At 44.2% G+C, this 22,884-nt stretch overlaps 1 protein-coding gene across 1 annotated transcript in view; it reads left to right on the top strand.

Annotated features, from left to right (window-relative positions):
• The window catches only part of ARHGEF38 (Rho guanine nucleotide exchange factor 38), a 58,409-nt gene extending 39,284 nt beyond the window's left edge, over positions 1-19,125 (top strand). Inside the window, exons 10-14 of the mRNA XM_006119314.4 lie at positions 587-907; positions 2,969-3,109; positions 7,492-7,690; positions 7,852-8,108; positions 18,272-19,125. Coding sequence (XP_006119376.1) covers positions 587-907; positions 2,969-3,109; positions 7,492-7,690; positions 7,852-8,108; positions 18,272-18,457 — 1,104 coding nt within the window. The 3' untranslated portion in view covers positions 18,458-19,125. The remainder of the gene's footprint in view (positions 1-586; positions 908-2,968; positions 3,110-7,491; positions 7,691-7,851; positions 8,109-18,271) is intronic.
• The last annotated feature ends 3,759 nt before the right edge of the window (positions 19,126-22,884 follow it).

Genomic DNA, 22,884 nt, shown 5'->3' on the forward strand with positions numbered 1-22,884 from the left:
AGCCTTACAAGAAAGCATACCGCCTTTTAATTAAATCATGTCTGACTGTCTGTGTACGCATTTATTTTGCATCATCAGGCTCTCAGAGCCATTTCCAGGAAAGTGGTTGTTCTTTTATTTTATTCAGTGGGAAATACTGCCATATAATTGAGGCTGCACTGCCTCTTGCCTCTGATGGTCCTTTCCACTTTAAAGGTTCCAGTCCCAGTGTTGCTTTGCAATATTAATACAGTGGCTAGCACAGGGAACTTGAGTCAGTCATTCCTGTTGTCTAATCCCAGCCCTAGAACTCATCCTTTCTGTGCCCATTTAAGTTGTCTGTGCCTCAGTTTCCCTAAGAGGATAATAATAAAGCCGGGTGCAGTTAGATTTGTTACTAGGCTCTTTGATAGGGGTGCTCTTGAGCTTAATTAACACTTAATTAGCAATTAGGGCTTAATTGGGAATGCAAAGTTAATGCTACAAATTGCTGAATGCAGTATTATTAGTTTCATTTTGGTTTTAGAACATAATTGTAAGTGCTACAAAGGAGAGAATTAAATATTATTTGTTGAACTGATTTTTTACTTTGTTTTCTGCTTCCCAGGTGGACCAACTGGAAAAGCTGGTTTTAACCCCTCTCTCGGCTCTACAGGCCTTGTTTCCAGGCCCCCAGAAGCTTATCCAGAAGCGTTATGACAAGCTGCTGGATTACAATGGCTGCCTTCAAAGGACTGCAGGAGACGAACTGGATCTGGCAAAGAAGGACTATGAGGCTCTCAACGCGCAGCTCGTGGAGGAACTTCAGGTGTTCAACAGGACAGCCAAGAAGATTGTGATGAACTGTCTGCATTGCTTCATAACAGTCCTCAGGGACATGATGTGCTCAGCATTTCAATCATACTCGACCATTGTGGTGCCTGTTCCGGTAAGCTACAAGTGTGTGGATAGTATTTAGCCAGGGATGCTTAAAAACCTACATACTTCAACACCGCCCTCTCCACATGCCTATTGTCCACTCTGATGATCACCATGGATATTTTTTCACATTTCATGTCCTTCACATTGTCACCTCTGAGCTCCCCCAGGCCCAAGAATGTCTCCAGTGTTGCTGCTGCTTTTCCTCCAGTAGTAGCAACGGTAGGAGTCGGCAGCGGCTAGCATTTTTAACCCCTGTATTATTTACTGCTGCCCATGGGTAGTTGGTGCAGCGGGGGTTGGAGGAGGCAGGCCCCCAGTCTTGCTTACAGCCTTGCCCCCTCTTGTAAAGCCCAGCACCACCATGGGGAGGGGAAGAAATGGGAGGTGGCACATGCCCATGCGAGCCTCAGCCTGCCCTGCTATGACTGCAGCCTTCCCAGCCCTCAGAGAACAGGGAGGAAGGAAGCTGCGTGGCTCCCACCTGCCCGGCCCCCAGAGCACCAGGGAGGGAGGAGGCTGTGCACCTCCCACCTCCTCAGCCCCCAGAGCACCAGAGAGGGAGGAGGTCATGTGACTCCCAACTCCCTGGCCCCCCGGAGCACTGGGGAGTGTGGGTGGGGCCATGCCTGGCAGTTTGGGAAGGCACAGCCTTCCCCTGCCTAAGCTACTGGACGCCCATGCTGCTGCCCTGAGCAAAGTTAGCTAGCCCACTAGGAAGAATGCCAGCAGCCACGGGAATCCATTCTACATCTGTGCTCCCAGCTTTGCGAATGCTGGTGGAGCTGTGGGGTGTTAGCCATGGCATGGCAATGTTGTCACAAAATCCTACTGCAGACACCTCCTTTGGGAACAGCTTTCTGGTTTAGCTACAACAACATTTTAAATCCTTGGCGCGTTTAGAGAGTGACTACCTGAGCGGAACAAAAATGTATCAGTTTGCATAACATTCTGTTCATACACAGTGTTAATCACAACTCTTAAGACATGGATCCAACACTCCATTGAATTATAATGACTGAATTGGGGTGAATATCAAACAATGCTAGAATTTTATTGTATTTCCTCTCTGCCTCCCCAGAGGAAATGAATCCTCACCTTGACTAAGAGAGTCTGAAGGGTATCCCTACTGTGCCAACCACCCCACACTCCGAAGAAGCTTTGTTCTTCTGAATGACATCTGGACAACAATTCATTTAAAACACATCAGTCCCTGTATGAGCCATATAGATTTCTGTTGGTGCTGCACTAGGGAGAATCAGGCTATTTCCCAACTCCTGTCAAGCTAAAAGTGAGAATCCATACAGGCATTCAACACAGAGATTTTCAGTTTAAGGTAAATTTGAGGGTTTTATCTACATGAGGAATTTTTACCAGTATCATTTGAATGGACTTTTACAATAATATAACAAACCAGTGCAAAAGACAGTGTAGACACACTTATTTCGTTATAAGTGTGACTTATTCCAGTTTAAGTCAATCAAAAAACAGATTTAATTAAACCAAAACAAACAGTTCACACCAGTTTACATCAGTATAAATTCTCACTTTAAGCTACCCTGGTGGAACTTCCTCCTGTGAACAAGCCCTATGCCATTAAAGAGGGCTTTCTGTCTTTGGGGAAGCTGCTTGTACCAGGCATTGTTTTCACTAGGGGTTTACCTATAGTGTCATTTTTGAGTTTTACAGTTCACATCATGTTTAAAATTAGGGTTGGGCCTGTGCCAAAACTACAGACCCAACTCCACAGGGGCAACACAACCAGTTTAAATCACATTGAGTTAAATAGATACTGCTTTTTAAACTGATTTAAGTTAAACTGATACCACTTCTGTGTAAAGCCAAGCCCTTAGCAGCAATGGTTTTTAAGCTTTAGGAAGCTGGGATCATGCCTTATTTTATATCTGCCTGATGATGCCTAGCTCTCTGTGAGCACTACCAGAAACCGATAATAATAATAATAATAATAACAGATTTCACGAGTCTCAGGGCTTGATCCCTAGATACTGTTCCTTACTTTCCCACTATATGTAATGTGTCTGAGATCTAATGTCCCTTTTCCTATCTACAGCTGTCTTCCTCAAGCATCTGTGAAGTGCAAAATCAGTTGATGGAAGAGTTTCACAATCTAAATTTTGTAAAAGAAAACAGCAGTGCAACATTTATTGAGAGAAAACTGAGCTTTGAAAAGAAGAAATCTGCCCCAATCCAAGTGAGTATCATGCCTCTGCCAGTGAAAATTTAACATGTAGCAAAAGCATTATCTTAATTCTCCTGGGGTCTGGGCACTGATTTGCCACACAGAGTTTAGGGCCAGAAGAAACCACCAGATGATCTAGTCTCATGGTGTCCAACATGCTAGCCACTAGCCCAGGGGTTCCCAAACTTTTTGACACGGGGACCAGTAAATCCATTCACTAGCTTTTGGAGGACCAGTAACATTAATTTGCATATTTGCATATTCATTAAGCAAATTATGAATATTCAAACAAGTTGTTTCTGGTCCTCCCAAAGCCCCCAGTGCCAGCATTAGCAAAGCTTTTGATACAGTCACCCACAATATTCTTGCCAGCAAGTTAAGGGAATATGGATTGGATAAATAGACGGTAAGATGGATAGAAAGCTGGCTAGACCAGGATTTCCCAAACTTTTTACTTTAGTTGGAACCCGGTTTTTTTAGTACTGTTTTTTGCAGCCCAAAAACATAAACACATATAAAAAAGGAATGAAAAATGAATAAATTTTCAGTTTTCACCCGGCTGCATCCTCCACCCAGCCTGGGCCAGGGTTTGGGGGACCCAGTGTTGCATTGGCACTCCAGGAGGTGGGAGCAGGAGCAGACTGGGGGTAGGGTAGCTGTCTAGGGGTGTGTCTAGACTACATGCCTCCTTCGACGGAGGCATGTAGATTAGCCAGATCGGAAGAGGGAAATGAAGCCGCGATTAAAATAATCGCGGCTTCATTTAAATTTAAATGGCTGCCCCGATCTGCCGATCAGCTGTTTGTCGGCAGATCGGGGCAGTCTGGACGCGATGCGCCGACAAAGAAGCCTTTCTTCATCGGCACAGGTAAGCCTCGTGAAACCAGGTTTACCTGTGCCGATGAAGAAAGGCTTCTTTGTCGGCGCATCGCGTCCAGACTGCCCCGATCTGCCGACAAACAGCTGATCGGCAGATCGGGGCAGCCATTTAAATTTAAATGAAGCCGCGATTATTTTAATCGCGGCTTCATTTCCCTCTTCCGATCTGGCTAATCTACATGCCTCCGTCGAAGGAGGCATGTAGTCTAGACACACCCTAGGAGGGAGGGTGCAAGGAAGAGTAGGGTTGCCAGGTGTCCAGTTTTGTACCAGACAATCTGGTATTTGAGGGTTTTGTCTGAGAAACAAATTGAGAAATTACCAGACATATAAAATGTCTGGTATTTTCTAATTATAGTTTTATTATAATTAGGTGTATCAGTCCTTAGCTGCGAACTGCCTGGATAGTAGATGTGCTCACGCTGCCTGAGTGTGTCTACCTGTCAGGCAGTTCGCAACTACCAGAGGGAGGGCATGTGGGGGGGGGGGGCAAAATGGAACCCCCAGGCAGACTCATTCCTCTGCCAGGGTGTGTAAGGTCTGCATGTGCCCAGGTCAGTCCCGCTCCCTTCCCCCCTCTTCTCCCGATCTCCCAGTCAAGTCCTGCTGCCCCCGTCCAGCCCTGCTTCCGGCGGCCAGTTCCCCCCGCCTCCCACCAATCTCCCCCGTCAGCCCTGCTCCCCTAACGACCCCCCCACAAGCCCAGCTGCCCCCGTCCAGCCCTGCTTCCCGCAGCTGGTTCTCCCGTCCTCTTCCTCCTGTTCTCCCCTGGCCAGCCCCTCGTCCAGCCCTGGCTCTGCCGCCTGCCCTCCCTGATTTCTGCTGGACAGCCCAACTGCCTCCAACCCTGCTTCCGCCACCTGCCCGCCTGCTCCCCCACATTTCCACGGGACAGCTCCGCTGCCCCCAACCTTGCTTCTGCCCCCCGCTAACCCCCCCATCTCCACAGGACAGTCCTGCTGCCCCCAACCCTGCTTCCGCCACCCGCCCACCTGGATCTCCACAGGACAGCCCTGCTACCCCTAACCCTGCTTCCACCTGCCGCCCACCCCTTGCCCTGATCTTCGCGGGACAGCCCCGCTGCCCTCAACCCTTCTTCCCAGCAGCCGGTTCTCCCTTCCCCACCTCCTCCCAGCCCGCCCTGCTCTGCTCCCCTAACGGCAGCCACACGGAGGCCCGGTATTTTTTTCCCGCGGCCCAGTAGCGGGCCGCGGCCCATAGTTTGGGAAACGCTGCACTGACCACATGTGGCTATTTGGCTAGTTGAATGTGGCTAGTTCACTATAGCTTCAGAACTGGTTGGACACCATGGATCTAGTCTGATCTCCTAAATGCGGACCCAAGCTTGGTCGCTTGCTTCTGGGGCCTGAGTTTAAACCTCCAGGCCCTGGGATGAGAGTGCTCCAGCAGTCTTTGATGATTTTCTACTGTCTTTTCATCCCTTCGTGACTTTTGCTGATCATCCCATGGCCCTTAACTATGCATCAAGCTATGAGCTAACCCTAAGGGCTCGTTGACACTATAATCTTAAATCGATCTATGTTACATCAATTTACAGCCACTACAGTTAATTACTGTGGTGGCTGATGTCCCCACAACCCTCTTTTTGTCAGTGGTGTGCATCCTTACCAGGAGTTGTCCCCACGAAAGCTTATGATTCCGTCTACATTTTTTGTTAGTCTCTAAGGTGCGGCAGGACTATTCGTTGTTTTTAAAGATTTTCATTATTCCTATGACTCTCGTGGAAGTTGAGTTATTATGTCGGAGTAGTAGGCACCCATCAGCAGGAGCCAGGCTGACGTGTAGACAATGATATAGTTAGATCAACATAAGGCACTTATGCCCAGGCTCTAATTCTGTACTCTTGACCCAGCCCAAGCTATATTTGTTTCACTTGTTAAACACTCTCACAAAGGTATTAATCTTGTGATGTTTATTTTGTTGAAGTTTTGTGAGTGGGTTTGGATATTTTATATAGCTTATGCAGGAACTGAAAAATCTACTCTGGAATTCAGACATACCTAGCACAGTCTAGTCCAAAAGCATACAGAACTACAATAGCCTCACTTATTATAGTAATAATTAGTACTTTGCCTTTCATATAGCAAAGTCATTTCATATAATATCATAGTCCAGATACTATAGGCTGTATGGCTCCTGCCTTGTAATATTTTATATGACCTCAGTATACCTGATAATTTTGAAGTTACTTCATTTTACATGGGAATTGTAAGAACATTGATAGAGACGAGGTGTGTTAGGCAATACCTTTTTTTGGACTAACTTCAGTTGGTGAAAGAGACAAGCTTTCAAGTTTACATAGAGCTCTTCTTCAGGTCTGTGATCCCTTTGTGAAAAGTGCTCACCCACGGTTTTTGTCTCTTTTATAATTTTTCTGTGGGAGCTCATTTGAGAGAGTAGTGATTGTCTCACTATGCTGTTGAGTGAACTCACACAGCAAAATAATAAAAGACAAAACAGTGGGTGAACCCTTTTCACACAGTGATCACTCTGTATCTGACCTCTTAGACTTCATTCTCAAAGGAAACCTGCACCTCACCTTCAAAAGACAAGCCTAGGAGCTTACATTCATAAGTGTGGTAAATACTAAAAATTATAGACCGACTAAAGATCTTGGATTTATGGTTTATAATCTATAGCCCACTTACCTCCCACCCAATTCTTTTTCTTTTCCATCTATGAACTTAGAGAGGTATCTGTGGGCCTCTTCACTTTGAATGGTCCCTTTAAATATATGTTAACTACTTATACAAACAATCTGTTCCACCTTGAATTTAACTGTGGCCCCCTGAGTACATTTCCAAGACCTGAAGAACAGCTCTGTATAAGCTCAAAATTTGTCTCCCTCACCAACAGAAGTTGGTTCAATAAAAAATACTATTTCACCCACCTTGTTTCTCTAATGTCCTGAGACCAGAACCTAACACCTGACAGTTCAAATTCAATCATTTTTTATTTTATTTTTCAGAGACTATATTTTCAGTCATTAGTGTACCAGGTGAACACACACATCTACTATGCACCCAAAACTCACAGGTTTGAGAGCACAATTAAGGAAATTATACTTCTAAACAGGGCTGGCGACAGTCATGGTCAGGCCCTGGGCAATGTGGGGGGGGCTTGGCTCGGGCCCCCCAGAAGGGGTGGGACTAGCGGCAGCCAGTCCTCAGTGCTGCCTGGACCATGCTGCTCAGGGTTCCAGCAGAAATTTAAAGGGCCTGGGGCTGCAGCTGCCACACCAGTGACATCTGGAGCCCCAGGCTCTTTTAAATAACCAGGCCCTAGATCAACTGCTCCTTTGCCCCTTCTTTTGATGGCCCTGCTCCTAACTATCCAATGGAGATGTAATTGCATGACCTGGCTGTATAAATGTGGAGTGTGACAATCAGACTGGGCATGCACTAATTCCTTTTGTACACAGCTGTAACTGAGAAGTCTCAAAAAACCCATTGCTTCCAATGAATGCTGTCTCTCTTTTTTTTTTTCGTTTGCAGCCTGAATCTCCACGTCAGACAGAGAGCCAAAGATCCAAGCTACAGTCTACAAACAGCACCGAGTCACTCTATCAAGCTAAGCGCAAATGCAATGCCACACAGGAATTGGATATTGATTTATATGAAGGTGAACTGGTGGCTGTTGTTGAGCAGAAGGATCCCTTTGGAAGTACAAGCAGGTGGCTTGTTGACACAGGAGGTAAGTCCTATGCCCAAACATCCTAGTAACAGCTTTCCTTTTGGCTCCTGATTTTCTTTTCATTCTGGTTCATCTGTTTACTTCTATCAGATCAAGTTTGTAAAAAACAGGTGACAAACATATTTGAAATATTTTTTTTCTTTTCTATCTGATATATCTAGTTCTTAAAGGGTATGTGTATTCCTCCTTCCTGAAGCCCTACAATCCAACCAAGGTGCAGAAGGATGTAGCAGAAACCAGTTTCTGTGATGATGATTTCGATAACATCAGCCTTTTTGTCTCTTCACGGCCTACCAATGATAGCAGTGCAAGAAGTTTAGGACATAAGAGGAGTGACAGCAGTTCGTCTAATAATAGCCAGTGTGAAAAACCTGCTATTAACGGGACAGAACCTGAGCCTGATGTGGATGATCAACATGTAAGCATAATAATGCAGCATTTCTACCTATATCTATCTGTACCTGTGTTTCTTATTCCAAATATAAAAATTGTGGACTACTGCTCGCAATTTAAAGGGAGCAGGTAACCTTAGTTTATAAAAGGGCTGTTTTAATCTAATTTACCACACACTGTGTGAAAAGATCATAAATATTTAAGGGTTAAATTGTGGGATACAGCCACATCCCTGCATTAGAAGAAGTGTGGCACTGAAGCAACCCACAGGGACATAATACTAGTAGGGCTTCTGGGCGGTAAAGCCACCTTCCACCTTTACAAAGAAAGCAGGAGTGATCCCCACCAAAGCAGCTACCTCTGCCTTGTGCTATTTTCATCTATTTTTAGTAAGAAGAGCATGACCATTCTATTTTGATAAGGAACCTATGCCTTTATCTAGAACAGTTTGCTGCAATTTGTGCCTTATAGAACATCTGGTGGTTGAGAGAATTGAAGCGCTTAGTTTAGCATGTGCAAATATGCACCACCAATAGAAACAAAAAACCTCGCGGTGGGCATTCTGATAATCAGCTGGGCAGAATTTTAGTTTCTCCTTAGTGACCGCACAAGCACACAGCTTACAGGGCACAGCTAGGCTGAGACCTAGGCTAGCTCAGTTTTATTATTCAGTCTGCTTCTTTTTCAGCAGTGACGTAAGGGGCTAAGTTTGGTTTTTCTGGGGAATATACTATGTGCCTCCTTGAGGCCCAGGGTGGTTTGATGGTATTTTGCTCATGTTAGGCCCTCACTATTGGACTCCTTAAAAAGAACTACATATAGTTTCTCTGTTGTACTTCACAACACCCCACACCTAGGGCTAGTTTACTAACAGAAAATGTTCAAGCAATCCTTAGAGTCCCCAAAATAAAGTCCATAACAATAACACAAACATTCATACTCAGCCATGGTTCTTCTGCCAAACCTAGAGCTCTTTCTCTTTCCCAGTCTGCACTACTCAAAGCCACTCATCCCTGCTTTTTGGGCCAGAGCTCAGCCCCCTATGCTAACCTTGACTTCCGTTTTTTCACAATCTCCCTTGATTTTGGCCCAGCACCCTCATTACTGAGGCTATGACCACCACTTTCTTACAATCATTATTTGAAAAGATGTACGATTTTTAATCTATTTACTCTTTACTTTCCTTAAGGAAACACAACAAGGCCTTTTTGCACTATTCCATTTCCCTGAAATTCTTGTAAGTCTCTTTAGGGAAAAATCTTTTTCTTAAAGAAACTTTCTTTCCACAGAATATTGTCAGCAGTGCCGTAGAATATGATCAACAGTTTCTTTGGTTCTGCGCACTTTACACAGCCCGTCTTTATGTCTCTTTAATAAGTTTAAATTGCCATTTAAGACACAATGACCTATTAACACTACTTCATTTTTCCAATCATGATTGTGGAGTATGGTATTTTTTTAGCATACTTCATAGAACCTTTATCCTTTTGTTTCTTTAGTGCATAGTTCTTGCAATTTCTTTGCAAGCTCCTTCAGGAGGACACTTTAACAATCTTGCCTGTTTCAGGGTATCAGCATATGTTCCTCCTCATTTTACAGCCTGTTTTGCTGTTCTGTGAGCCATCTCATTTCTAGATATTCTACTATGTACTAAAATCCATGCTATTGTTACAGAGATATCTGCTTGCATTATTTCTGTAGTTAGGAACATTATTTCATTTATTATGGCATTTTGACTTTCCGAAGTTCCTGTTCTGATTGTCATTATGACTGAAAAGGAATCAGATAAAATTACAGCTGCAGCCCATTGCATATCTCTTATCAATGTTTCATACATCATCATCAATACCTTCTTATCAGTACTCCATTTGTTTCCAGCTACATTTTAAAAATCATACATTTTTGCATGATCTTATCTATGTGACCTTTCTAAACTAATCATAAAATCATAGAATCATAGAATAATAGGACTGGAAGGGACCATGAGAGGTCATCGAGTCCAGCCCCCCGCCCTCAAGGCAGGACCAAGCTCCGTCTACACCATCCCTGACAGATGTCTATCTAACCTGTTCTTAAATATCTCCAGAGAGGGAGATTCCACCACCTCCCTTGGCAATTTATTCCAATATTTGACCACCCTGACAGTTAGGAATTTTTTCCTAATGTCCAATCTAAACCTCCCCTGCTGCACTTTAAGCCCATTACTCCTTGTCCTGTCCTTAGAAACCAAGAGGAACAAATTTTCTCCTTCCTCCTTGTGACCCCTTTTAGATATTTGAAAACCGCTATCATGTCCCCCCTTAATCTTCTTTTTTCCAAACTAAACAAGCCCAGTTCATGAAGCCTGGCTTCATAGCTCATGTTCTCTAAACCTTTAATCATTCTTGTCGCTCTTCTCTGTACCCTTTCCAATTTCTCCACATCTTTCTTGAAATGTGGCGCCCAGAATTGGACACAGTACTCCAGCTGAGGCCTAACTAGTGCAGAGTAGGGCGGCAGAATGACTTCACGAGTTTTGCTTACAACACACCCGTTGATACAACCTAGAATCATATTTGCTTTTTTTGCAACAGCATCACACTGTTGACTCATATTCAACTTGTGGTCCACTATGACCCCTAGATCCCTTTCCGCCATGCTCCTTCCTAGACAGTCGCTTCCCGTCTTGTATGTATGGAACTGATTGTTCCTTCCTAAGTTTATCATCAAACATTACTCACAGGAACATAAACTTTTGAACTATCTGACTTTTCTACCATTCTTCCCAAATTTTCTTCCAGATTAAAAGTATTCTCTTGGTTTTTGCAAATGAGAATTTAAATCCTTTAATTATTTCCCCACTTGGAAATTCTCTGGAGTGCTTTATTTATCTTTTCCATGGGCACTCTACGTCTTTTATGTTTAGTCCATATTGTGCAGTTGTCTGTGAAGGAGGAGATACCTATTCCCATCTGCACACTTTCCGAGAGGCCATTTGTCACAATGGAACCCAAAGGAGGGGTGATAACGCTCCCTTGTGGAGTTCCATTTGTAAATGTGTAGGGTTTGGATAAAGCTATTCCCACCTTGACTTGTATAGTTTTGTCACTTTCAAAAAAGTCCCTTATCCACCAAATATTTTCCCTTTTATTCTGATTTTGGCTACTTTCTATAGGTGGCCAGGGGAGCCAACAGCCACACTTGGTACCTGGGCAAAATGTGAGGGTGCCCGCTCTGCACTTCCGAAACAGGCGGGGCCTCAGGCAGAAGAGACAGGGCTGACGCGGCCAGCCCTCAGTACTGCCCGGAGCATGCCATACTCCCCCCCCCCCCCCTCCGGCCGCCCTCGCCCTTAGGGCAGTGGTCTCCAACCTTTTTAACCACACAATCACTTTTTCAATGTAAGTGCAATGTGGGGGGAGGAGGAACACCCTGACATCGGCACTCCCGCTTCTCCATCCCACACCCTGCACAGCAAGCAGGAGGCTCCCAGAGGAGCAGCTCCAAGGCAGAGGGCAGGAGCAGCATGACAGTGGGTGGAGGGGCAACTGAAGTGCCAGAGCTTGATAGCTTCCTGGCCAAACCAGTCAAGATCACCTGTCAGAGGCTCCAAGATCTACCGGTAGGTCCCAATTTACTGGGTGGTGACCGCTGCCTTAGGACTCTGGAGAGTCACCTGGAGAGTGATACGGGGCACTCCAGTGGCAATTTAAAGGGAAAGGCAGTGGTGGCAATCAGGAGCCCTGGGCAGTTGCCCTCTTTGTTCCCCCTGTCAGTGGGCCTGTAGGTGGCCTTCCCTTCACTCCATAGCATGTAATCTGCTTTTCCACTGTCGAGTCTGGTTGTCATAACGTTCTTAGGCCTAATATTTGTTCGTATCTCTGATTCTAATCTCAACAGTGTATCTTCCTGAAACCACTTTGTACCTCATTTTTCTCTGAGTATTTCACTATCTTACATTTATCATTTTTTCCCCCTCATTTTCCCCACACATGATGTGAGGGCAATAGGCCTATAAGCATCTTGTCTTGTATGTACCTTGCCTGGTTCCTAACTGGTCTCAGCAAAACTTGTTTCCATTCTATTTGCAGCCCTCCTTTTTCTATATATCACTATATTAACTGCAATAGAATCTTTAGGCTCCCTTCTCACCTGTCAAGAATCATTTCATTACTTAGATTATCATTACTTGGGGCTATATTTTCCGTTTTTCCTAATGGCTACAATAAGCTCTTGAATACGAATTTTTTTGTGTAGTGCATCATCAGTATATTATTTCAGCCATTTAATAATTCACGGTTGTCCTCAATAAATTGCTTTTCTTCATGAAACCTATTGTTCTGAATCATATCAGTACTGACCTTTTGGAACTTTTTGCTAAAATGTCTGTTTTTTCTAAGATGGAGACCTCAGTTTCATTGATTATAATAAAAACAGCTATACACTTATTTTTTTCTTTGAATTCCGTTGATTCTGTGAGTTTGCTTATATTTTTGAAAGATTTGAATCTGTCAATTTCCTTTACAGTTTTCTTTTGTTGTTTTTGTTATAATCCTTTCTACCACCACCTTTGACATTTTATAATTCATTAAGTCTCTACTATTAACGTGTGTTTTGCTTGTTTGTATGCCTTATTTCTTTACTTGATTGCTAATTTGCAAACTTCATTCCAGCAGGACACCCGATTTCTGCATTGGGGACAATATGATGTTTTGTAGGAAGCTAGATCAGCTGCTGCTATAATTCCTTTTATTATGTCATCATAGAATTTTGCTAGGTTGCTACTTGTATACTTACTGCAAAAATATTATTCACATGTAATCTTGAAAAAGTCCCCATCTACTTTTTGAAACTTCCAGCTAGGAACTCTTTTTTGTGGTTTTGACATTTCCTCAACATTGGTACTCAATAACCATAGGGAAGTAATCACTTCCTATTTTGTCTTCTTCATAAAATTCCCAACTAGATTTACTAGTTATGTTATGTGTTGCAGTTCCCAGATCCAAAACAGAAACAGATCTATTTTCTGATTTAAATCTAGAATGCACTCTTGCATTCAGTAGGTCCACATTATAGATGGTAATACATTGTTTTAAACATTTACAATTTAGGAGAGTTTTCTTTCTTTCCCATAGTATCTACAAATTATGAGTGGGTTTGTTTACATTAATAACTATTTTTTTTAGTTCTAAAAAACAAATTTTAAATGGATTATAAACAAAAATCTATATATTATAGTTTTTGTTCTGCATGGGAATCTCAGTAGAATTGTATTAAAAACTTAGTTTCTGCACATCCATTTTGATATAGCTAAGGCATTTATAAATATACAGATCCCCCTCTTCTGGATTCCTTCCTCTGGTAACTACTTGATTCTTCCAGAGCCATGGTGTCCAACCCGTCTTGAAGTAGTAGCCACTATAATGGCTACTGCAATATCGGACTAGACACATGCAACCATTTTTTAATTTTTATTTTTTAAGCCAACTATCCTCACTCAACTAGCCACATGTGGCTAGTGGCTAGCATGCTGGACACCATGGTTCTAGAGTATATCACATCCTGGTAAATTGAACACAAGTTTACTTATTACCTGTGTTTCTTATACATATATCACATCAGGGTTCCCCCCCCCCCCATTTCAAAGATGGCTTTCTTAAATTTCTCTCCATATATTATTAAACTGTGATGATTCCAGCTAAGGATCATTAAAACCTTTAATAAGCCGTATTACTGCCTTCATTTAAAATTGGGTGAATGCAGTCTATTGAGAGAGTGTCTATTTTTAGGTATTTTTCTGCTGCTTTTGCTATGATTTTAATCCTTTCATTTTTTTTCTCCATGTCTGCAAGGTGCAGTTAATTACTTCTTAATTAATGTTATAAACTTCCCTTTATCTACAAGCAATATATCATTTCCCATTCCTCTCATAGTCTCCTCCCTGTCCAGAGTTGTGTTTTGCTGCACCTCTACATCTTTTTTTTTCCCATAGTTTTCTTTTTCTGATTTCTGCAGTGGATACCTTTTGATTGCCTCAACATTTGACATTTTTTGAATAATTTTAATTATTTGAATTTCTCTAGCTCGTTCTGCTATTGTACATCCTTTATGTGCAGCACTATGCAATTAAGGTGTTTCCTCGATTTCACTGTTCCCTTAGAAATGGCTGGTGCCTGCCCAAATCTCTGACAATCATAATGCCTCACAAGAGTAGGCAAGGGGAAATATAAAAAAAAAATAGATACTACAGTTGGTTCCCAGCCAGGATCATCGATTTATTAAGCATGTCAGGAGCCATAAGTCTCTCACCCACACCTGTGAGTTGCTGTGCAAGAACTTCTCCAGCTGCACCAGCAAGTCCAAAAAGGGAACTACGGCTAACATCTCACTGGCGAAGGCCACCCCCACGGACTCCATTGGGTCAGGTGACCAGCAATAGAGTTCTGCTTGGACACAGCAAGAAGCACAGACAAAGCTTCCTGCTCCTGTCCTACTCTTTACCTGAACAACTAATTGCTGGGCTTGCTGCTGAGCAGAACCCTGAGACCATGTTTTGGCTGCTGGTTTCTCACCCTAATTCCAGTGAGTGACTCCAACTTGACCTTTGGTGTCACTTCTGACTCCAATTCTAGATTAATTCTTGGCCTGGCTATTGATTGATTCTAACCCTGATATTAATTTCTTGGCGTGGCTCCTGACCATGGCTTTGATCTGGGGTGGGATTTCTGAATGTGACCTGATGCTGCCCCCCTGGCTCTGACCAGTAGGTCAGGCTACCCCAAATAGGCTGTCCCATTATGGCTGACAGTTACATGTACAGCTGTAAATGGCTGGTTGTCTCCTTCTCCCACAAAGTAGTCATTTAACCAACAATACTTTATCTTTTGCCTATGTCTTTTTTAATATCATCCTCAGACAATCCTAGGGGCATTCCATACGTCAGTGCTCTTGTTAAAGTCAGGAATTTAGGCAACTGACGAGTAAACTTCATTTTCCCTATGGTTACAATTTGAAGTTTTTCAGCTTCCTCCTTACGTGTTCATTCTATTAATTTATCTCCACCCTGTATTCTTTTAGCTTTTTGTACATCACCAATACTTTGTTTGATCCATTCTGCCATTTTTTGGTGTGTTAACATCTCAGGTGTGTCTACACTGGGCCACTTATTCCGGAAAATCAGCCGCTTTTCCGGAATAAGCTGCGAGCTGTCTACACTGGCCCCTTGAATTTCCGGAAAAGCATCGACACTGTACTGTACAAAATCAGCCGCTTTTCCGGAAACGCTACGCTGCTCCCGCTCGGGCAAAAGTCCTTTTTCCGGAAAAGCTTTTCCGGAAAATGGCCAGTGTAGACAGCTTTTCCGGAAAAGCAGAAGAAACGTAAAAAAGCGGTTTGGACGGCGGGAGACACCGTAGAAGCCGCGGACTTCCGCGTAACCCGAGGGCTTAAAGAGCGCGCACGCTACTGGCCGCACGTGGCAGGAGCCCCCCGGAGACCACCCTTCCCAGCTCTGCCACGTGGCAACTGTGCTGCCCAGCCATCTCAGCGCAGGCATGGCAGCTCCAGGTGGTCGTCAGCCACCGTCACCAGGGGAGGAAGCCCCCAGGGGCCGCAAACGCAGGGCCCCATCCTGGACCCCCAGGGAGCTGGAGACCCTCCTGGACTTGTGGTAGGAGCTGGGATGGAGTAGTCTGGGGTGACCCAAGCGACCCTGCTACGGGGCTTGGGCAAACATGTCCACCAGGGCCTCTGTAATGCGCACCGCCTCCTGGCGCGCCTGGCGGATGGCAGCTGTGTCGGGCTGGTCCAAGGTCTGTGCCTCAGCTGCCACCCATGCAGGGAGGAAGGCCTCCCCACTGTGCTCCACAATATTGTGGAGCACACAGCACGCGGCCAGCACCTCTGTTGCATTCTGCTCACCCATGTCGAGATGGGTGAGCAAACAACGGAAGCCGGGCTTTTAAGCGTCCAAACACCAGCTCCACTGGGTTTCGGGCCCGGTTGAGGCGGTCGTTGAACTGGGCCCGGTTCTGGTCCGGCTGCCCCGTGTAGGGCCACATGAGCTAGGGCATCAGGGGGTAGGCCGCGTCCCCGACGATGCAGATGGGCATCGGCACATCCCCGACAGTCAAGTCCCGCCAGGAGAAGTAGGTGCCCGCCTCCCACCTCTGAAACAGTCCTGAGTTCCGGAGGATGCGGGCGTCGTGTGCCCGGCCGGACCAGCCGCCGTAGATGTCCAGGAAGCGGCCCCGGTGGTCCTCGAGGGCCTGCAGGACGATGGAGCAGTACCCCTTTCGGTTCATAAAGTGGGCTGCTCGATGCTCCGGGGCCCGGATGGCAATGTGGGTGGCGTCCAGGGCTCCCCCGCAGTTGGGGAACCCGAGGGCAGCAAAGCCGGCCATGGTATCATCCACGTCGCGCAGGCGGATGATTCTCGGGAGCAGGACGTCATTGATGGCGTAGACAACCTGCAGAAGGGTGCAGAGAAACACAAGGGAACACATTACATACAGCCAGGGGTGAGTGTGCGCTCCCTTGGGTCCCCCCCCTTGATTCCCTCTGTTCTCACACACACACACACACACACACACACACACACACACACAGAGACAGACACACACACACACCCCAGGGCCCCCCTCGCCCCACGCCCCCCCCACCAGCGGGCCTGTGCAAGGGAGGGATGGCCGAAACCCCTGGGCAACCCAGCCTGGAGTCTTGGGTGTCTCTGGGCCTGGAGTGGAGCACCCTCCCCCCATCCCACTCCCCCTGGGACTTACCTGGATGACAATCACTCCAACGGTGGATCTTCCCACCCCGAACTGGTGTGCCACCGAGCGGTAGCTGTCCAGTGTGGCCAGCTTCCACAGCGCGATGGCAACCCTCTTGTTGACGGGGATGGGTGCCCGCAGCCGGGTGGCGGTTCTCTGCAGCGTGGGGGTGAGCCAGGTGCACAGCGTCATGAAGGTCCGCTTCCTCATCCGAAAATTCCAGATCCACTGGTGGTCGTCCCATTGTCCGAGGACCACACGGTCCCACCAGTCGGTGCTCGTCTCCAAAGTCCAGATGGGCCGGTCTATAGTCAGGTGCTGATGCCACGCGGTTGCCAGGACCTCCCTGGTGAGGGAGTCCAAGGCGATCTCTGCCTCCTGGTATATGAACGCCAGGGCACCAGCCTGCAGCACGAGCTCCAGGCACCTGTACAGGTCCAACGGGCCCGAGCAGGTACATGGACACCCACGGCTCCATGGCAGATAGAGCAGGGCAGACAAAAGAAGACGCTGGGAAAAGCAGTTGGGGGCCAAAGGGTGGTGTCCCCAAAACCCACAGGGCAACCACCAACCCTGTGAAGGGTGCCAGTACCTGGCAGAGGTCCCAAGGCACGGGAGCACAAGACCAACGGCTGCCCGGCGAGACCCCTTTAACCACGCGTCTGGACGGAGCTCAGGCCCCACCCCCGGAAAGGTCTGGTGGCCTTTGCCCTTTTCAAAATGGTTCTGGGCTTTTGCTTTTCCGGAAAAGCGCGCTGCCAATGTAGACGCTCTTTTCCGGAAAAGCACATCGTTATCACGGAAACTCCGCTCCTTTTCCGGAAAAGCTGAAAACGGAATAGTATTCCGTTTTAAGCATTTCCGGAAATTCATGCCAGTGTAGACGTAGCTCTCCTGTCTTCACATCTTCTGCCATTGATTTGACAATTATGAAATGCTGACTTCTTCAAATCCTGCAATATTAAATTTTGATTTCTCCTGATCTAAGATCTTTCCTCATCTCACTATTTCTTCTCCTTCATAGTCAAAGGCAACTTTCTCTTCCTCCACCCTATCCATCATTGTCAGTTTCAGTGTTCAGCCTCCTTCCAGCCTGAGGCCAACCTATGCAGCTGTAGCCCATCCTTGTTCTGATGCAGAAGGTAGTTTATATGCTGCCTCCATACCTGAAACTTCCTCCTGACTGGCCCCTCACTACAGGGCTCCTGACACTAGGCCCTTAATGGAACAGTGTCCTGGGATTTCTTCCTCCTACCCCATCCAATTCCTAATTCTCTGATTTCACTTCCCTTCTTCTGCTATTAGGCCTTTGCTGATTCCAGCTCCCTAAAATGGGATCTCCTGAGTACATTTTACATATTAGAATAAATCAGTGGGGCATACTATAGTTACATTTTATCAATTCAACTTTCATTTCTGCTGGTTGTTTCTTTTTCAGACTTTCTATGCTGTTTATGCATTTCAAGCAAGAAGCCATCAGGAACTCAGTCTTCAGGAGTACCAGCGAGTTCGAATACTTCAGTTTTCTGATCTGAGTGGCAATAAAGAATGGTGGTTAGCAGAAGCCAAAGGACAGACAGGCTATGTACCTGCCAACTATCTTGGGAAGATGACATATGCCTAGGAACAGAAAGGATTGTGGGGACTAGTTTCTCTGAAATAGGGACTCATAGTCATAATAATAATCTGTTATAATTTACAGCAAGCAGGGGAAACACACGAGTGATTGATAACCCAGCTGTAATATTTGGAGAGCTACACAGGCTATGCTGAGAACTCCTATGTGCTAAAAGCTATTACATTGTCAAGACCTGAGGAAGAGAAAGTGTTTAACAAGATTCTCTCTGATGAACATCCTGAAATGCTTGCTGTTTCTTTACCCATTCATTTATGAATTATGGTACTAAGTCAGGAGTTAACACACAAATACAAGCATAGCTAAGCTTTCTAGGGGTGTTTCTTCATCATAATACATTTCTAGGGGTGTTTCTTCATCATAATAAATGAACAGTATAGAAACCCAAGAGAATTAATTTTTGAAAAGGACAGATTGTGACTTCAGAGTTGCTGCAGAGACTCTGTTGTTCAGACTGAGATGACTATTCCTTCCCAAAATCTTATTAATTGCTCAGAACTTTACTTTTTGGGCTGCGGACATATACAGAAAGTCATCTGAGCCACTTTTCAATCATTAGAGATGAAAACTGTTGTCTTTCATGTTGGAAGAACATTGTCCTTTTTTGTACTTGATAATTCAAAAAAGGGCTATTTTAAAACTTTAAATTTGGCAAGTACCGTGAGACATGCATGTTGCCAAATTTGGAATAATAAAAAAAAGCTTGTTGAGAAATAAGCAAGTTATCTTTTGACAATGACATATGTATCAGATACAATATGTAATTTTTCATAACTTAAATATGTACCATATAGCTCCAGATATATGCCCCACTAATACGTTTATATTTGGAGACCTGCACATTGACAAATCCAGCTTTTTTTCAGTCATTAGGCTTTAAAATAAAACCAAGAGGTGCCTTTGTTTGAATGCCTTATTGCAGTGGTTTTCAACCTGAAGTCTGTGGACCCTAGCAGTCCGCAGACTATAGCTAAGAGGTCTGGTAAAATAAATGTTTAGATCTCAGAAAAGGTATTCCATTTTTCTGATCAATTAAAAGTATGTGAATACTCCCACCTACAGGTCAAAACCTAGAAGTGTTGTTGTTGCCACTAAAGCCCACACTTTAGCACCTTTTTATGTTGTGTCCAATGCCATGCTGAGCAGATGCAACATTTACTGATGAATTCTATTCAGTCAGTTTTCAGTTTAAAGACTTCCATGGTCCTGGTCCGTGGGCCACAGGCTGAATTTCCTGAGGAGTTCACATTTCTATTTTAAATATTTTAGGGGAACATAAATAAAAAAAGATTGAAAACCTCTCCTTTATTGCTTATGTGACCCTGAGATAACAGTGCCTTGAGAAAGTTCATTTAGGTGTCAGGACTCATGGTGTGGTACAGTGTCTCCTTCAAGTACATTCATTAGTCTTGGAGTAGGTGACTATTAGATTGGAGGGTGGAAACAACTAATTGTATTTGTGCAATAATTAGACTTTTTAGTGTTTGTAGGATGAGAGGCTAGAACACAGAAATACAAAATTATGAGGAAAAAGGTGACCACTGCAGGACTGCTCTTATAAGTCCCTCTTCATTACACACTGGAAAGACTTCTCTGGATTACAAAAATCACCAGGTCAGACCTATAGCCCCCCTCTGACTTGAAATGGTGACTTACCAACATATAAGCCCTTGTCAGGTGTTTTCTGTCTTACATCATTGATAAATATATTGTGACATAGGCAACAGTTAGAATAAAGCCACGGACTGCATGTTTCCTGATCCTGTAGTCCAAATGTAGAGTTTAAAGGTAAAATGAATGAAACCATTTACAAGGATTCAGAACAACAAAAAACAAACAAAACCCCCCAAAAACAGGAGACTGTCAGTGAAGGTAGGAGAGAGGCTAGGATTGCTCAGGAAGTGTAAAGAGGTCTGTTAAAAGAAAAAACTAGCTTTAATTTTTCTAAGAAAGGAAGAGAAACTTGTGGAACTCTCAGAAGAGCAGAGGCATGGCAGGTCACAAAGGAACTTTAGTCTTTTATACATTGTATGACAGAAAAGGCTTGAGAGTTCATTGCCATGGACGTAGATTTCGTATTTGAACTTCTGTGATCTGCCACAATCTAAATGATCGATAATTAACTATATGGTTATGCTGCCTTATTTGTGGTGCACAGCATCGTACCAAACTATTGCAATTTCTGTGACTGGAATGCTCCCATCCTAGTCCACCTGTTTAAAATGCAGTCGGTATTGTAAATAATATTACCTTTATGTGAAGTAAAATACAAAACCCCTTTGGGTTGGATGGTTATGTCAGCTTGGTGCTGTGCAATCTTCATTATACTTAATGGGTACTACAGGCCTTAAAGGCCCATGCATAGAGTTGAATATACTCCAATAATAAATTGCACTAATTTTGTCTACCGATAAAAATTGCTCAGAACTTGAAATAAAAAATCTTGTTATGGGAAAGATCCCCAGCAAGAAGTTTTCCAGCACCTCTTATATTTAAATATATCTTAGAGAGGATCTGCTATCTGCAGTTGCTGCAAACTGTTTTAAAGTGGCTGAACTGTGTGCAATAGGTTTAATAAGCTCCTACAAACACAGTGATGAAGCTTTGTATGCTAGGGACTGTAGTTAAATGAAAGAACTAGGGAGCAAGATATTTAAAAGGGACCAGTGATTTTGAATGGTTCTGGGTGTGGGTGCCCAGCATGAGGTCTCTGTCTTGATTCCACAGAGAATGAAGGACTGCGCTCTAGTACTAAAGGATGGGCTTTTCAAAGGAACCAGAGGGAGCTGTCCATCTAAGCCCTATGGAATTTCATAGGATTTGGAAGCCTTATTTCCTCAGGCCCTTTTGAAAACCACAGCCTTAGCGGCTGGTGCCTAGAATGTATATTTTATATTTTAGAATAAAAATAATCTGTGCATCTTGAATTATATCCACTTTCTTCCATCAACCACAATCACTTTGGACTTTTACTGTAATGTACTCAGTATTGACTCATGGGATCGACTTTGATCATGTCTGAACTCTTGTTTAAACTCTTTTAAATTAATGAAAATATATTTATTTTGCCAACTTTTATGTGTTTTTTAAATTAATAAATTCAAGCCAAGAGCATTGCCAAGATGATGAGAAGTTGTCTGAATTCATGTCTTGCCTACACTAAAGGAATTTAACAAAAATTCTAATGAGTAGATCTAGTTAAATGCTTAAATTAAAACATCACCGACTTATCTACATTAGGGCTCCCTACACTGCTAACAATGGAAGTGAACTGGTTTTAGTAAAGGTGTGATTTGGGAGTGGGAAGACAATTTTCTCTAATGCAGACAAGACTACAGTATTCAAAGGGCCTGTTCCTGTTAATAACAAAACTCTCATTAACATCACTGAAGTAAGGATACATCTAGACTACATGCCTCTGTTGCCAGAGGCATGTAGATTAGGCTACCAGACATAGGAAAATGAAGCGGCGATTTAAATAATTGCCGCTTCATTTAAATTTACATGGCTGCTGCGCTGAGCCGACAAACAGCTGATCAGCTGTTTGTCGGCTCAGCGCAATAGTCTGGACGCGTGGGTGTCGACATCAAAGGTATTTGTCGACCACCCAGGTATACCTCATCCCAGGAGGCATACCTGGGTGGTCGACAAATGCCTTTGATGTCGACACCCGCGCGTCCAGACTACCGCGCTGAGCCGACAAACAGCTATTTAGCTGTTTGTCGGCTCAGCGCGGCAGCCATGTAAATTTAAATGAAGCGGCGATTATTTAAATCGCCACTTCATTTTCCTATGTCTGGTAGCCTAATCTACATGCCTCTGGCGACAGAGGCATGTAGTCTAGACGTACGCTAAGAGTGGGCTTCAGTTTTAATAAGGCACCAATCCTGCAAATGTATAAGGATGTAAGCAACCGTTACTTGTGGGATTATGCCCATGCTTAAGTGTTTGTAGGACTGGGTTCCAACTTTGTCAGATGTTTCCTCTTTGACAGGATTTTTTTTTAAAGTGATGACATTGAGCCCTGCACAGCAATTTCATGCTCAGTAAATTCAAAAGCAAAACATTGATACAGGGATTCAAGTTTTATCTTGGTCAACCACCTACTGCACTAGTTTGGTGGTATTTACAATTCCTGTCCTAGACTACTCATTTTTCCTGTGAAAACAATTCCTTCCAATACTTGTTTTTAAATTAATACATTTCAGTGGATTAGCATCAATGTCAAAACTTTAAGAACACTCCCGTTTTTATTTTATGAAAGCTTAGAAAAATGCACAAAATAAGGCCCAGTCCTGCAGTGGGGTTGGGTTTCCTGCATGAGAAAGCGCAGGAGGAATGGACCCTACAATTGCAATAGAAAATATAGCAACGGCAATGCTGGGTGAATCCAGCTTTATTATTATAAATTCCAT

The sequence above is a fragment of the Pelodiscus sinensis genome, chromosome 5 (assembly GCF_049634645.1).
Source record: "Pelodiscus sinensis isolate JC-2024 chromosome 5, ASM4963464v1, whole genome shotgun sequence".
Classification (NCBI taxonomy): domain Eukaryota; kingdom Metazoa; phylum Chordata; order Testudines; family Trionychidae; genus Pelodiscus; species Pelodiscus sinensis.